This window comes from Trachinotus anak, unplaced genomic scaffold, assembly GCF_046630095.1.
Source record: "Trachinotus anak isolate AG129_WGS33_773 ecotype Australia unplaced genomic scaffold, CSIRO_AGI_Tana_v1 ptg000010l, whole genome shotgun sequence".
In the NCBI taxonomy this organism is placed as follows: domain Eukaryota; kingdom Metazoa; phylum Chordata; class Actinopteri; order Carangiformes; family Carangidae; genus Trachinotus; species Trachinotus anak.
The window spans coordinates 8445271-8462044 of NW_027273861.1; the positions used below are offsets into that span (position 1 = coordinate 8445271).

At 40.4% G+C, this 16774-nt stretch overlaps 1 protein-coding gene across 4 annotated transcripts in view; it reads right to left on the minus strand.

Moving 5' to 3' along the window:
• Positions 1 to 4979: 4979 nt before the first annotated feature.
• Positions 4980 to 16774, minus strand: part of nlgn1 (neuroligin 1) — a 328004-nt gene continuing 316209 nt past the window's right edge. For all 4 annotated transcript variants that reach the window (XM_071487326.1, XM_071487325.1, XM_071487328.1 and 1 more), the window contains 3 exons: positions 15250 to 15406; positions 14461 to 14538; positions 4980 to 14068 (listed from right to left, as the gene is read on the minus strand). In XM_071487326.1, the coding sequence (XP_071343427.1) occupies positions 13472 to 14068; positions 14461 to 14538; positions 15250 to 15406 (832 nt within the window). In that variant the 3' untranslated portion in view covers positions 4980 to 13471. The remainder of the gene's footprint in view (positions 14069 to 14460; positions 14539 to 15249; positions 15407 to 16774) is intronic.

A 16774-nucleotide genomic window follows, 5' to 3' on the forward strand; every position in this document is an offset into this window, starting at 1 on the left:
AACCCCAATAATGTCATCAGGTTTAGCTCAGCTTTTAACTCAAGCTGTGGAGTGTAAAAATGTGGGCATTTGCCAGGCAAGAATTTTTGATTCATACTAGATACCAGGATATTTGAGCCTCAGTTGCTGCAATTCTGACCATAGAAAAAAAAATCTCCTAATTTTATGGAATTGTGCAATAATAAATCGATGGAGTGGGGTCCAAAAGTCTGTGACGTGTTTCCCATTCACTTGAATGGGAGGGTGGAGAACATAGGATAAATATTAATATTTTCTGGAAAACACCACTTGAACAAAAGGCTTTCAGTACGGTCTTCCAACCAAAAGAAAGAAAAAAGATGCTTGTGGAGCTTTGCCATGTACTACGGCCCTCACCCTTGACCCCAGCTGTACTTGCAGCAACAGATGTGACCTCCAAGCCCTCAGCACAATTCTGACTTCTTTCATTTTACGTGTCTTCTTTATAAGCACATGGTATGTTGCAGTGTGCAGAGTGTCAATTATATAATGACAGTCAGGGGGCTCTTTCTTGAAGATGAGAACGCAGTACAGTATAGACATTTTAACATTTATTGAAATGCAACCATGTGACAATTCGCTATTTGGTGGAGCTGTAAACAGCTCATTCATCTGAAATGTATGAGCTGTTTACAGCAGTGAATACACACTGCTTTTTGTAAGATGTCAGAAGCAAAAGAAGTTGTAAACCACTGTTTTAATCTTTAACAATGTGTTGTATTAAAAGCATATTATATTATCCATTGTCTAAAATCTTCATCTTAAAAGTAACTAGTCACTGAAACTGTTAAATAAATGTAGTGGAGCCGAAAGTACAATATTTCCACCTGAAATGTTGAGGAGTGGAAGTGTAGAGTAAAATGGAAATACTCAAGTGAAGTACAAGCAGGGGCAGACTGGGGCCCGGTAAAAAAGTGGTGTGGTGACCTCATTGACACCTCACCACAAATTATACTGTACATCCAAGCCTAATGGTTGTATGGACCATGTGTCTGTGATTTAAATGTTCACAGATAATTGATGCAATAGAGCACTAATTTGCTGGAGCCACTGCTTATACCCAGAATCAACTTGGAGATGACAACAAAACAGCACTTTAAAGGCATTTCAATAAAAATTGTATCTGCAAAGATATTGTAATTTCAACTAGACAGTAGCTATGGCAGGTTGAGAAATACAGGGCTAAGATTTATCATTTTTGTAGTTTTTGTTTTCTTAAACCCAGAAAAAAAGTCTGACTTATGGTTATTCCCTATAAGCTAATTAAAGAAAAATCAGTCAGCAATCATAGCAATCTCTCAGTGATACTTGTGTAACTATTAGCTAACTCATTTGCAACTGATATGGCTAAAGCCAAATAAGACTTATCATCATTAACTTTACCATGTCACTGGTGCTTTGCCTGGGCTCTGAGGGCTGTGCTGGATCTGACGCTGCTGTTTTGCTATTGCCCTCATGTCCGCTGTCTCATTGTTCACCCATGTCACTGCTTGTACTGGGCCCGGCCTTGCTGGCATCCTCGCTGCTGTCTCCACTGGTGGTGGTAAACTAACAGCAGCACCACCAAACGAAACAGTCAGTAATTTTGAAACACTTTGCTACGGCTGCCTGGAGCGACTTCTTTCTCCTCTCTCAACTTTTCAGCTCCACCCTTGTTTTGTAGCATGTTTGCACACCGATACACAGGCAGGTCCACATTTAATCTGTTTCACTTTCAAAAGACTAACTAAACAACCACAGCCACACAAAAGACGTATCTCTATAACAAGCAATCCTCCATTGTTTCAGCTAGCTTACATTAGTTAGCATAAATGTGACCTGAGGCAAAAGCTACTGTCTGCATGACGCACGGGTGTATAGACTTGAGAATGGGAATCACTGAGTGAGGCAGGCAGAAAGAAATGGTACAGTCCACTTTGGGGGTGTCTGAAATAATACTACCAGATTGAGGCAGGCATGAAAATGGGAAATAAATTGTAACATTTACAATTATGGATAAGAAGAATACATAAGTGTTTTGTTGTTGTTTCAACCCCCCGCCCCCACTCCACCCCCAAACAGTTTTTTTTTTTTTTTTTTTTTTTTTTACCTCTTTTGGGGAGATCAAAGTCTTAATCAGGTGGGGTCATACCCCCAATCCCCATCATCATTTGGAGAAATTAATACACACTCTAAAAAGCAAATCAAATAGGCCTAGCAATTTCTATTTATAAAAAAGAGGCCATGGTTTTGTTTTTGTTTTGTTTTGTTTTTTTTTGTTGTAGAGTGTGAATAAATCAAAAGTTTCCCTTTCATGGATCTTTTCAGCTTCCCTCAAATGGAGCTCTGCTTTATAGGTGCACTAATGTTACGTAACTGTTCTATTTGTGAAACACTGCTAAAGTACACAGCAATTACCCAACTGTTGTACTGCTCGCGACAATGGCCCTGGGACAGCAGCAGCACAGCTAGATCAAACAGTTGTGCTAAATTAAAGAGCGGGTTATCAAACCGGGCAGGAGTGTTTGATGTGCAGAGATGAGATGCATTATTATGGTAAATAAGCCTCCCTTATCAAGTTATTCCTTCAGGGCCCTCTGGCTGAGCAGCCCACAGTAGTGTATGCCCTTGGTCAGACAAATACATGCATGTACACACACACACACACACACAAACACACACATGTACACAGTGGCAGAGAGCATAAATACATCTCTGTTGATCCTTTACTCTCCACTCCAAACAGTCGCCTGCTCTCCAAATGTCAGCAAGTCTCTGGCATAATTTGTATCTAATCATTGGGAAAGAGTGGAGAAATGTCACAGTTTCCGAGGAGGGTGAATTGTGATTGATTTCCGATTAACACATCTTTTCTTTTTTTTTTTTGTCTGTTGTGTGTGCATGCTTGTATGTGGTTGCTAACATAGGATACATAATACAGCATTGCAACCCCAAAGATATAAAAATAGACCCTCGGGTCTGTAGGCCAGGCACCACAACGGATGCTGCTTTGAATTTTTTTACAGCTCTTATCATGCATTTATAGCACCAGAACACATAAATAAAGGCATCACACGCAGAAAATCAATGAAACATTCAACTCTGCTGAATGATTTAGAATTCCAATTAGCGCTACAAGAAGCAATATGTGTAAAAAAAAAACAAACAAGAAAACATCTAAAATAAAGACAAAAAAGCATAATATTCCATCCAGCCAAAGTAAAGGCAGAGGGATGATGAGTTAGAATGAAGGGGAATATACAAAACATCTTCAAATCTCAAGGCAAATTACACACTTTCAATTTCATTTTACTAATTTATGCACTTATTGTTGATCTACAAATTATTTAATGAGTATTCACACAGAAAGCTACTGTGAGGAAAGGCGGGGGGGTGGAGTGTGTTCTCTCTGTGTCATAGACTTTAAGTGCAAGTGTATAAAAACATAAACAGATAAGTTTCTTTGTAGTGATCTGTGATTGCAAGGAGCACTTAATATCTGTCCTATGAAAGGAATTTTCTGATAAGAGTTGTCATTTGGTGAAGTCCGCTTACAACAACCTGCGCGATGATCACATCAAGATTCGTAGCAATTTTCTGACACAGGGACTTGACAAACGGTCTTAATACTGCCTGCAAAGCTGAGTGGTTGGTGGTTTTCACATCAGGGAAGCTGCTGTCAACAAGATTTTGAAAGGCTGGAAAAAAAAAAAAAGACAGAAAAAACAGAAAAGACAAAAAAAGACCTCACAGAGAGCATTGATAGGTCTGAACCAAGGTTACTGAGTTACGTAAGGCAAATAGCTTCATTTTGTGTGTCTAATAATACTTCATTCCATTAGCTTTACCGTTATTCCTTTGAGGGTCACGGGGGAGCCAGGGCCTATCCCAGCTGACATTGGGCAAGAGGCGGGGTACACTCTGGGCAGGTCAGCAGTCTATCAAAGGGATGACATGCAGAGACAAACACCTATTCACACCTATACAGGCAATTTAGAGTCGTCAATTAAACTAAACTGCATGTCTTTGGACTGTGAGGGGAAACTGGAGTACCTACCGCCCACTCGTTTTGAAAGAGCAATGACCAATAGGGAAACTCAAACTCAGTCATGTGGGATTCGACTGATCAGTGGTGAAAATATGATCGCTCAACTCTACCACTCACTCAGTCAGTCAACGATTATAGGGTTTGCCCCACTGTTCCGGTCCTGCCAAATATGCTGCAAAGCGAGAAGCCACAACCAAATACAGATGGGCTGCGAATACAAACATACAACAAAAATAGAAAACACAATTGTCAAATTCATGAAGTTATTGTCTTCATTTGCTTTTGTTGTGACTATTTGCGTGTGTTGTTTCTTAAGTTGCGGTGTGTTGAGCTCTCAGGTCCACCATGCAAACTGAGGACAGCAGTGGCAAGAGCCCAAAATCTGAAAGAAATAACATAAAGCTGACAGCCACCTTTCTCATATTGCAGTGTATTAATATTACATAATTTTCCATGTGCTACACAGAGTGGAAGTCCAACATACTGCTAGATGGATGGAGTAACACTTCACAAAACCATCAACCACTTCAGTCCTCTTAGAAAAAGGACCACGAACATAGAGCATTTATAGAGGAAGGACTGCATAAAGAAAACAAGATCTTTCTGAGCAGCACGTTTTGCCCATTGAAATAATGTTGTATGACAAATGTTTACCTGCTACCCATGTGTGTTTCTCTATGAGTATGTAGTGGGTTGAAATTTCGAAGCCCAAGTGTTGACAGGCATCAGCTTTTAGTCTTAATATGCATGCCGCTGACGACAAAGCTTGTTCTGCTTTCAATTGTAGAAAGCAAATTTAATCTATACACAAATAAATTGCCAGAGTAATTACTTGTGAGTGAGGGTTGATGTGTACTTGACCAATTGAATTAGTCAACTTAGCAAGAACAGCCACAGAAAATAATAAATGAAGACTCAAGAGAAAAAAAACATATCAGCATATTAAAATCATTTATTGTGCTCCAGAAGAGTAATTACTATTTAACCAGAAAGAAAGACAAGTGACAAATAATCTACATTACAAATGCCAGACCAGCTCACATAGTGCCCCCTGTTTCAAATGGCATTCGAAGAACAAATCCACATTTAGTTTCCAGACTGCTAGCAAAAACCTCTCAGGATGAATCTGAGGTTTGGTTGTTGTCGTTTCTGCTGCGTTTTGAGGTTAGAAAATGGCATGTTGCGTTACATTCATTCGCAGTGCTTGTTCCTCCCCTCCCTGTCTGTCCTGTACATGACAGCAAAGGCCGACTGTTGACCACGGTCAGGGCAGATTTTACACTGGAACAAAAGTGAAGCGTCCCCCTAGAACAGGGTTTCTTAAGTATCTTCAGTCCCAAACCGTGTGGATTCATACTCACCCTGCTATACTGGCTCATTAAAACATACTGGTGTTGAGATTCAACAGAAATGACTGAAGAAATGCTACCTGGATTGGTTCAGATTTCCCCTCTTTGATGGACACACAGTTTTAAAAGGAGGGTGACACTGGATGGGAGTCGTTCTCAACTGGGGGCATTCTCCGGCTATTATCTTACATAAATAAATCCAAATTCAAGTCTTATTCAGGACAAGCCAGATGTCACATGACACAAAAAAACACAACAAAAAAACACCAGAATATTCAAAACCTTAACACAGAAAGAGAAATTAGGCACATTGCAGAATTAAACACTGATTGATAAGATGTGTACAAGCCTCAGTTATTGACAATGGGGAATCATTTTAACTATTCTCCATTATCTATTAGACAGCATAGCAATTTCAATGTAATGCCTCAATAAGAGATGACACATAATTTTGCGAAGCGTGTTTTTTAAAGTTTATAACTATACCATGGATTCTGTGTCTTTTGTGTTTTACCAATAACACAAAGAAACACACTTTCTCACACTCTTGCTCATGCATGCTTCACCCCATTACTGTCCTCAACATGACCATAGAGTCTTGATGAAATATTAGAATTTTCAGTCACACAAACATGAATTCACTCACGACCCAGAGGCTAAATTTGAAAAAGGTGAGAAAAGAGGTCTATGATCATGCTTTTATGGTCCAGTGAACTTAAACAAACGGAAAAGAAGTCATAATGTTCCCTGCTAAAATTGCCACAGCATATAAACAGTATAAAAGCTGCAATCAAATTTTAGCTTCTTTTCATATTTCATTTGCTCGTTTAACTATCCAGTCATGTTTTACTGTTATTAGTTCTTAGTTTAAAGGCCTAATGTTTCCTCTATCATAGGGCAGGTGGGTGAGTCGCCTTGCCTTTAAAATGAGCCGTTAAAAGAATTTCAGCAGGCTGGGTTTCAGCGGAGAGTTTTAATGTCCTATGATGGTGTAAGTAAAAATCCAAGTCTTCCATTTTGTCAATAATAAAGTCCTGGGAAAAATTGAATACTTGGTAAACAGGTTTCCTCACAGCAGCCTAGAAATCATTTGCAATCATTTCCTAATTCATTCTTTTGCCCTCTAGATTTTACATTTTTGTTTTGTTTTCCAAAGATATATAATTAGTTAAAACAAGATTTCTTTTAGTTGAAGATTCAGACATTTGACGGAGATTCCTGCACAACCCCTGTCATTTTCATTTTTTCACATGAAGAAGTCAGTTGACCAGGCTCATAAGTAATTTAATAGTATCAGTTCAGCACCTCTGTCATAGATTTAACACCTCTGTTTTTGGTGGCTAACAATTGAGTTGAGATGTATATTTGTTTCAGTCTTCAGTGAATTTCATTTGCTTCTGCCATGAATAATAATGATACAATCTTTTGAAATCTTTTCTTTTATCTCATATCACATAATATTAACAGTAATTGGGAAAAAGGTGTGATAACTGAGTTTCTGCAGTGCCAGTTACTTTGAAGATGGATTAAAATCAATTATTTGATAAATAAGGTTTCTCTTTGAGTTATAATTTACCTATGATAAACTGTTGTTAGCCCTAGTGTCTTAAATCCTAGCCCTTAATTGTAAGAATATGAGTTGAGGTTTGTACCCAAAATTATTCATATCAATATTAAAGGTACCCTGTGGAGTATGTGAAAACTGGTGATGCTGTTGATCAATGTTTTGACAAGAAGGCTCCAGTAGTGTTGATATCTTATGTTTACTACCAGCAAATGCATACAAATAAACATAAACATCAAGAGCTTGGTGGTAATGTGACCTACATTTCCAATAGCTGCAGCGGGCGGCAATGCATATTGACAATTTGTGATAGTAATGTACAAAAAGTAGAAATGCAACATCCATAAAGATGAAAAAAAACAAGATGGAAAACTGAAGAAAACAATGCAAGTTCCCAAATGTTCCCAAAAAACAAACAAATAAAAAGAACTGCTTTGCAAATGTTTATGAGGTAGGAAATGCATTTGACATGTTTTTTTAGGCCATAATTATTTTGTAGGGAACAGAATAAACAAAATAATGAGAACTTCAAAGGACAACCTTAAAATCCAACTGATGGCCATATATGCAAGTATCATAGATTGTTCACGATGGATTTAGGCTTTGTGACGTCCCTTGTAGGTTTCTGAAGAGCGGTTTTGCAGCTCAGAGTGGGTTACTTTGCCGTTGCCATCTTGGCAGTGCCTGACTCCACCCAACTCCTGGCTAATCCAAAACATGGCCAAAGAGGTGGGGCATGTGTGGAGTACAGACTTCAGTCCATGCTGGTTAGTAAGTGTGGCAAGCATACACTTCCGTTAGCATTATTAGCACAGCTGGGCATTGTGCTTGAAGGCTAACCTAAAGCTAATGAAATTGCTGGCTAATTAGCTAGTTAAGGAGCTAAGCTACCAAGCCAGGTGTGGTGAGCAAATACATTGATACCTAATTAGTGCTAACATAAAAATAAAATAATACTAAAATTTCACTCAGCTCAAAAACAGGCACCAACACCAGAAACATGGCTGAGAGGTCACACACAGTGACTTGAATTAGACGGCTAGACACAGAGCGGCTAGTCAACTGGGATGGCCTCCACCTCTCACTCAAAGCGGCCATGCCCTCAATTATGCACAACTTAATCAAATAATAAACAGGTGAGTTATATAAAAATGCAACCCCCATTCAGTTGTCACAAAGGGGGAAATTAGCTTTAGAGAGCAAAACTGTTCTTTGTACCAGGCTGAAAACGTGTTTTTAATTCTGCTGTTAAATAGGGCATTTCAACATGGGAATCTAAGGGGACTGACTCGCATTTGGAGCCAGCCTCAAGTGGTCTGTCAAGGAACTGTAGTTTTTGGCACTTCGGTATCAGCTTCATTTTTCAGCCTCAGAGGTTGCAGCTTAGTAAGTATGTGTCAAGAAGAAGACGGTTTCAGCTGAGTGGACACTAAACTAGATGACAGGCAAGCATGTAGCCTAATATGTGAACACAAAACTAGTAAGTGTGAATTAAAAAAGGTCATCCGCAGGAAAAAAAATACATACACAAAAGACAGGTCATTAACCTGTCGTTTCACTTCTGTTATTCAGGTTCAGTCATTTATAGATAAATGAAAAAAGCTCATAATGAAATGCAGATGTACCGCAACATGGCTAATTGTATTGCTTGAAATGCCTAAATGTCAGATGCCTTGTTTGCTCAAGAGGTTCAAATGCAGTATACTGTACGTGTTTAAGAGTGTGTTAATTGAGGCAGTGTGCTATGACTCCGGTAGCCTGTTATGCAGTTAATCAGTTTAGCAATAAAGGAGCTGAATCCCGTCTCTGTGGTCAGAGAGTGGTTCCTTTCAGTCTTCCTAATGCTGTGTTTTTTAAATTTCACATCTTCTCCATCACCAGGGATGCCATGGCTCGCTGGTGCTCCAGTCTGTCACGCTAAGGTCTACTGTTACCGAATCTCAATTTGTGCAGCTAGCTCAAGATTTAATCTCCCAACATTCTCTCTTTTTTTCTGGCCTGCTTATGTAAGTTTTCAGTGACATATGTTGTGCTGCCATTAGCCTTCTAAATCTGTACAGCCAGCACTTCTCTTCAGGAGTGTGAGGGTCATCCTATGCTTTTGTTGTTTAGTTGTAGTTTCTCAATAATGACACAGTTTCAATTTGCTTCTGTTTCCATGCTTTTCCTCTGTCAGTTGTTAGGCATGTTAAAGCTATTTAATACATTCCCTCACTTATGTAACCCTTGATTCATGAGTCATTTCAGCACCTCCTGTCCAACAGCTTTCTAGTGTGTCCGTCGAATTTTACAGCCGCGAGCAATCCAGCTGTAACGCTTGTTCCGTATGAGAAAACTGGGGCTCTAGTGTTTGTGTTTAGTCACCACACATGCTAAATCTTGTTAGCATTTTCCACCATACATTAAGCTCACTATAGCTTCTAGCAATTTCCATTTCAAATATGTCAGGTGCTGTCCAGCACTTCTCTCACTTTCCTCATGCTACAGTTGGCTTGCATTTATCATCATCAATCAGACAATTGAACACATGGCAAGTTATTAATTAGCATTCATCCTCATCCTGTCAGCTACTTAGCATGGCTCTGCAATTGTTTGACTATTTACCCATCAGTGCAATTAGATGTTTAATTCAATGGGTGGCCCTTGCTTTGCCCCACATGTCATTTCATTGGAGAGCAGTGCTTGAATTGGAAGGGTGCTTACTAATGTACAATCCCAATCCTTGTGATATTTTCATGGATAAATGTACCTACTTTTTTTATCAGCAGCATGTTACTGATTTATTAATGCACTGTGATAAACTTCTTAATTTGTGCAGACCTACATTGTCTAAATGATCTGACCAGTTATATTTAATTACTGTTTCAAAGGCTACAGTAATTTTGCAATCCTACAGTTCAAAACTGAAAAGGATCATGGGTGCACTGAAGTGCAATGTAACAAAAATGCCGGTATGTGGTGAGCCAGAATTTTTTTCAGTAACATGGACTTAACATGAATCCACGTGAAATGCCTCCACGAATGTGATGGAAAGCATGAAGGTTGTAGCGCTGCAAGACAATCGTCTAATACTGGGATCAGACAGCACAAGTCTTTGTCTTTTAAGATGGCCACTTGTTGTGACTTGACAGAGAGATAATGGTGGACTACACGCTGGAAACCGACCAATCATAGCTTGCTATTTTTCACAATTTCCTTAAGCCAACAACATGTAAACTTTTACTTAAATGTGTTTATGACTGTGCAAGAAATGACGTGCGAGTCTTTTTGTTGTCACATCCTCACAGATGCTGCATTAGAGTAGGGCCATTATTGGGCTGATGTTGTGTAGTCTAGTCCCGGCATGTCTGATAGTTGGAACCTTGTCTATTGTAAAATTGCAGTCTATGTATTAAGAAGACATGTTCATCAAATATTTTTGAATTGAAGAGATTTTTTTATCCTCCAAATGTCCTCAGTACTCAGTAGGTTACCCAGCCAACAACAGTGTTTAATTTTCATCCAAGGTTCCCTTTCATATCTTGTATTTCAGCCATTGGCCTGGGTTACAAAAACAAGGTCATGTTGCTTTTTATATGGGTCTCATGCAACTTGGGTCCAAGTGCAGGCAATCAGCATGTTAGCCTAGATACAATATTTTGAATAGATACCAAAACACTTGGAAAGCCTGGGCCTAATTATTTAGCACATGGCTGTATGTGAGGATGCACGTTTCATTTGCATATGTTTGCATACGCTTTGCAGCTGTTGCCAATCAGAGACTGGCAAGCGGAGTGCTAGACTAAGAAAGCCAGTGGCCCGTCGATACGATGTCAACAGACCTACAGGATGGAACTGTTCTGAAATTCACTTTTTATGCTGCTGGCTTGTTTGTACAGATAAGGGTATGACAAAGTCCCTGGCCTATGAGGATGATGTGTGATAATAGCCTTGGAATCTGTCTTTTGTTTAAATCAAAGATCCAGCCCTGGCGGCAAATTTCATCCAGAGAAACAATCTGGAGCAAACATTTTGTAATTAGTTTATTCAATTTAAATCTTATCCCAAAAAGCAACATTTCCTATAACAGACTAGATTTTATCCCCCAATCCACTTTGTCTACCACAATGTTATATGGGGTCACAGTAGTCTGCACTCATTATTTTGAATGACTGCACAGTGTTTGTGAGTGAGCCAAAAGGGGCAGGATGTATTCTCACAACTGAGGCCTCTACACATCTACACTTTAGTGAAGGGAAATGGGGAGTCAAATGTTTCAGCTTACCAAGTGGCATCTCTGTGCCGGCATACAGATCTGAACACAACAGGCTTGACATCCACGGTATTCTTTGCCTTTTCTGTTCTAAAAATCATCACTTTTTATCCCCACAATGACGCCAACCTCGTAAGCAACTGGATCTGACTGCAGTCTGCTTTGCTGTATGAGACATTCCTGCTCCGGTGGCTAACACTGTTAGCTGCCGAGGCGTCACTGACCTAAAGAAGTTAGCAATGGCAGACAGCCTGGCAGGAGATGGTAAACAGAAGGTGGTGTGGATGGGAGGCGAAACCATTTTGCTCAACAGCCCAGCCTGTCAACTCAGTGTAAAACAGGAGACAGTAGAGAATCTCTAGTAGAAAAAGAGTGGAGCCGAAAGAAGAAAGGTAAGGAGGCGTAACTGTGGGTCTCAGCTGCTGTGGGAGGCATGTTTACTTCTTTCTAATAACACAATGTGCCTCTGAAAATGATCAGCCTTGGGTAATAATTAAAATTACATGAAAAGCGCATCATGGGAATTGACCTATCCTGACCCTAGCTCCTGTCCCATCCGCCTGCTGTGCACCTCCAGAGAGATCCACCCTGTGAGATCTGTCTGTGCTTGGCCTCTGACTTGTATTAGTCATGTATAGGTAATTCATGTTTAAACAGCTCTACATAACCTGACTGGATGAAGGAAACAGAAAGCTACATAGCCCAGAGATTCACTCTTCCACCATATTTCCAACTACTTACACCCTCCATTACTTTCATACCAATGGGCATCCACTGCATCACTCAATTGACACACCTCCCAATTAAAGAAAAGAAAAATGGGTCATGGAATAAGCAGTGTAGGTAATTACTTCTATACAGTAAAGTGGTCCAATAGGTACAATAGCAAATAACACTGATTTCAACTGAAGGTACAATGAGTTTGATTGATACAGTGTAATGTGATTTGAACACTATCAAAAAGTAGTACCAACACACAGAGTACAAAACTAGTCCTTATATGCCCAACTCCACTCAAGCTATATTATGTTATGCAAGAAAGTTTTACCATATCCCCGGCCCTTCCCCTTCCTGTCCCCCAATTCGAGCCCACAACATCCACAAACCTGGAGCTGCATTTCTCACGGTCCTGTGAGGGTGTGTGTTTTCCCGTAATCCAATCAGGAAATCCATCTGAAATTACTCCAATGCAAGGGAGAGGGTGAAAATTATTCTTAATAATGACATAATCAGCAGAGCAGCCATTAAGCAGATAAATTGTCATGCGCATCGTGCTAAAATATCCAATTATCCGTTGTCCCCCAGCTCTCGGTGTTGAAGTTGGAACTGCCAGAAAGCTAGTAGGTAGATCCCCACTTCCCATTGGTTCAGTCCTGCTGGCAGGTTTGCAGTATAGAGGCCCCCCAAGAGAAGAGGGCTTAAACAGCCTTGGTGCTTAGTGTACAGATCTAGATATGTAAATAGGTTCTATACAATAAAGTTGTTCCCAATCCTCAAAAATAAATGGATGAAAAGTATCTATGACATTTTTTTCCTCAAATTGATTCCATTGTGCATACAGGTTTTCTTTTTTCCTTGATATTTTCAGTCTTTCCTTTGTTCTTTTCAACAATTGTTTTTGCCTTATCTTACATAGCCTCCATTTATGAAGTTAACACATGCCTAAATCTACTCTGTGCCCCACAGAGTAATATGCAGTGTGATGCCAAAGGAGAACAATATGTTTTCTTTCCTTTACAAAGTGCTTCCCTCTTCTCACCTCCGAGGCGTGTCTTATGCTTTGTTCTGCTTCCAGATAATACCGTCAAGCAGTCATTTGTCAAAAGATCCCGAAGGCCATATCTGTCGCTAGAAAGAAAAAGTAGTTTACTGTACCTTGTTTTGCTGCAATATCAGAACAAAAATAATGATAAAAAAACATCCTCCTCTTTGTTTTAGCTTGTGAGGATGTTTTTTCTTCAACCCTTATTTGTACTTTTTTCTTCTGGTCTTTTATTTTTCTATAAAAACATAATTATTCTTTTTTTTTCCTCTGGTCCAAACCCCCCAAATATTCCCTTGACTATATTCCCTCAGGTATTAACAGGGTGTTGTAGAATCCCAGTGTAATTCCATGGGTGTCTGGCAACTCCAGGCTGGCGTTTCAGCTCCTGACATATCTGTGTTTGTCAGCATGTCAGCCTTAAGTCCCTGCTGCAGCAGTGGCATTAGCTTTTTGCTTCAGCCATCAGAGTCCTGCCTGTGTGGGTGCATCCACAGGGCTATACCCGGGTGGTGGAGTGTGAGTGCGGGTGGGGCAGGGTGTTATTCTGCCCACTGCTGGGGAAGGTGTTGAAAGAGTGGAGCGAGGTGAGCCCCCCCATGGTGCTGGGGATCATGGTTATGGTGTTTGGCGTCATGAGCGGGATGTCGTCTGGTGAGCGCCTCATGGCCAGAGTGTAGTCCGGCGGGCAGGCAGTCCTCAGCACCACATCGTGCGGGTGCAGGGAGTCACCCACCCCCCTGCAGTCCCGGTCCAGGTCCGAGTGCTGCTTCATCTGCAGGGACATGATCTCCTCCTCCTGAGTGTGGGCTATGTCATTGGCGGCACTCCGCTGGGGGCTACAGCGCCTATGGACATCGTGCCGGCGCTTGTCCTTCTTGTAGTAAAGCGCAGCAAAGGCCAGAATGTTGAGGAAGAGCAGGGAGGCTCCCACAGCGATGGTCACTGACAGCTCAGTGGAGTAGTCACGCTGGTCCACCAGGTGTGGCTGGTTGTGGCTGTCCTGGGTCTCGGTGGGGAATGGAGTTGGGTTGGGGCGTTTGGTCACCAGAACCTTGGGTTTTGGGGTACGATTGGTAGCCTCTGGTGGAGGGATCTGAAGACAGCAAGAACAGTGGTCACCATATAATTGATTTGTCTGGTAAAAAAAAATAAATCTGCTTTGTGCTGCCACAATCTGAACTTTTTAATCAGATTAATTTAAGAAAGAAAAATCTTTTCACACACAATAGAAATCCAGTACAGGTATGTAGTTAAAAAGCCAAGCCTTAGTCCTTTAGTCCTTAACCTTCTTAAGGGTAAATGACAGGAAAACAACATTTCCTATGATGTAATTTAAGAGACTGAAAAAAAAGTGACCCTCTTGCACTTTAAAATCATGTCTTGGGTGTGGTTTGCCTTTCGAATGTAAAGATAAGTAAAACTACTCAGCGACACAGGGAGGTAATTTTAAAAAATGAAAAGTGATGTAGATGAATTACTACCAACCTTGGTGGTGGTGGGGATGAGCTGAGTGACCTCGTTGAGGCTGTGCAGATGAGGAACCAGCTCCAACCACAAGTTTACCTATGGAGAGGAGAGAAAATATGACGTGGGAGAGAAAATGAAGGGACACCATATATGAGATGCAGCAATAGGAAAAGGCATCCTTCCATGGAGTTTGCCTGGGTTCACTGAACCTAACATCAGCAATCCTGGATAACTGGATTCCCAAGTTCTAAGTTATAAAATAGCTCTGTTAACTGGGGGCTTTCGTATACAGCTGTGAGCCCATTCAGATGACAGTGGCAGAGTTGTTATATACAAAATTCAATCACATGTAACATCATCGGATGGATATTTAAGATATTCAATAATCTGGAAGTATTTCATTTGAGATCTGGTGAAATCCATGACGAAAAAAAGAAGTAATTAGGTAAATGTTGCATTTATAATCATCCAAAGATGAGTTTTTAGAAGTATCACAGTTTTTTAATCTTATCACCAACTGTTCTCTAAAAGGCATCCACATTCATAGTAGCTTCATGATATCCTGACCACAATGAATAGGCAACTATAACCATTATTTATCAGTACACTTACATAACTAAAATGGAAAGAAACGTCACTACTGATGTGCAGTAGATACTGACACTAGTTGTGGTGTTGATATGTGTCCAAAATCTATGTATTCCATTCCAGGATGGCTATCATCAGTGTTCAGTGGTGAAAATGGAAAGTGTCAAACAGCAATCAACATCAAAAAGAGAAATTGCGTTCAGTAATATCTGACTATACCTTGTTGGCACGGTAGTGCTCCTTGACCCGGGGCTTCAGGCCAATGTGCAGGTAAAGCTGGTCTTTCTGGTTGTAGCGTGTCCATGCCACTTCTTCAAAGCGATTGGGCTTGGTGTGGATGAACTTGGTGTCCTGAGGGACAGGCTGGTTTGGGTCCCTGAGAAGAGTAAAGGGGGAAAGAGTTTCCATTTAAATAATTCACAGAGAGGTGAGATCTGCAGATGGTTTTATTGTAGAACAGTACACAAGCCCATTTGAAACAATGCAATGATAGACAGGTCTCCAATGGACAATGCAGTCCTCTCCCGGCAAATCAGTAGTAGTTGCGTCATCTTGTGGTTGTTTACTTCAGAGGGCAGGGAGGACCAAAGCTAAACTAAAGTTGGAGTGCACCTTTTGAAACACGAGTGTCTAGTTATTAAAATTTTAATTCTGACCCAAGTACAGCATCTCCCTTAGGCTAATCAGTGTAATTATGAAAATAGTGGGATGCAGTGGTGAGATGCAGCCCCAAGGTTTCATCAAATTTTAATCAACAGTGTCTGAGATATCACACCTGATAAAATGGGAAAAAAGGTCAAAAGGGGTATTACTGCTCACAGATGATTGGTTTTCTAAAGATTCTGGTTGAATGAAAAGGTCTTAACATGCCTAGTAACGTGACAAATTTCCCTAATAGGAAGTTTTATTCAAATGCTACAAAACTAGGATGTCAGAGTTTTATATTATGGATATCTCATTGGGAGTTAACCAATTAATATAATATAATTATATAAATATATATAAGTTGTACATAAAAAGAAGCTTCCAGCCAAGGAATATGTTTTAGTAAAGCTGCAGTTCAACCATGCTGATAATGTCCATAAAGCATATGCTTCAGTAGTTTCTATAAACCAAGCTGAGCTGTCCAGAGCAAACTTATGTACCCTCTACTTTGATGAACATTATAATTAAGACATAATAACACAAAGCCCACTGTAAATGCAGGTATGAACGCCTACCCCCTCATATTTGTATACAAAGCTTACAGAGCTTATTCAGCATGTGATTCTGTGTTAAATAGAGCCACTTACACTTAATCTGAGCAGAACAGAGCCAGCCACGTGAGCTATGGAGGCCCATTCAGACCCACGGAGCGCCCCATTGTCTGAGAGTGGCATATGGAGCCAGCCAGACCTCATCAGGAACACGCTTAACCATTCAAATTGGTGGCATAAATCTCCCAGGTACCCAGCATTCCACGTCAATTTGAGGTTATATATGTAGATCATTAGTGCCTTTCTGTTCCCCTCAGGGCTACTGGGCAGTGCACAGAAAGCCAGTGTCCTCCCATTACACTCCTCGAAAAACAATTACCTCCATGACTATATGCTGAAAGGCAACATGAGACAGAAGTGGGGAAAAAAGGATTTTTTAATTTTGTCCTATCGAGAATGTCGCTCTTCAGGCTACAGCGATTAATTAAAAATGTATTTGAAGATATGTAGGCCGTATCTGCATAGAATACCAATTACACTGTACAGTC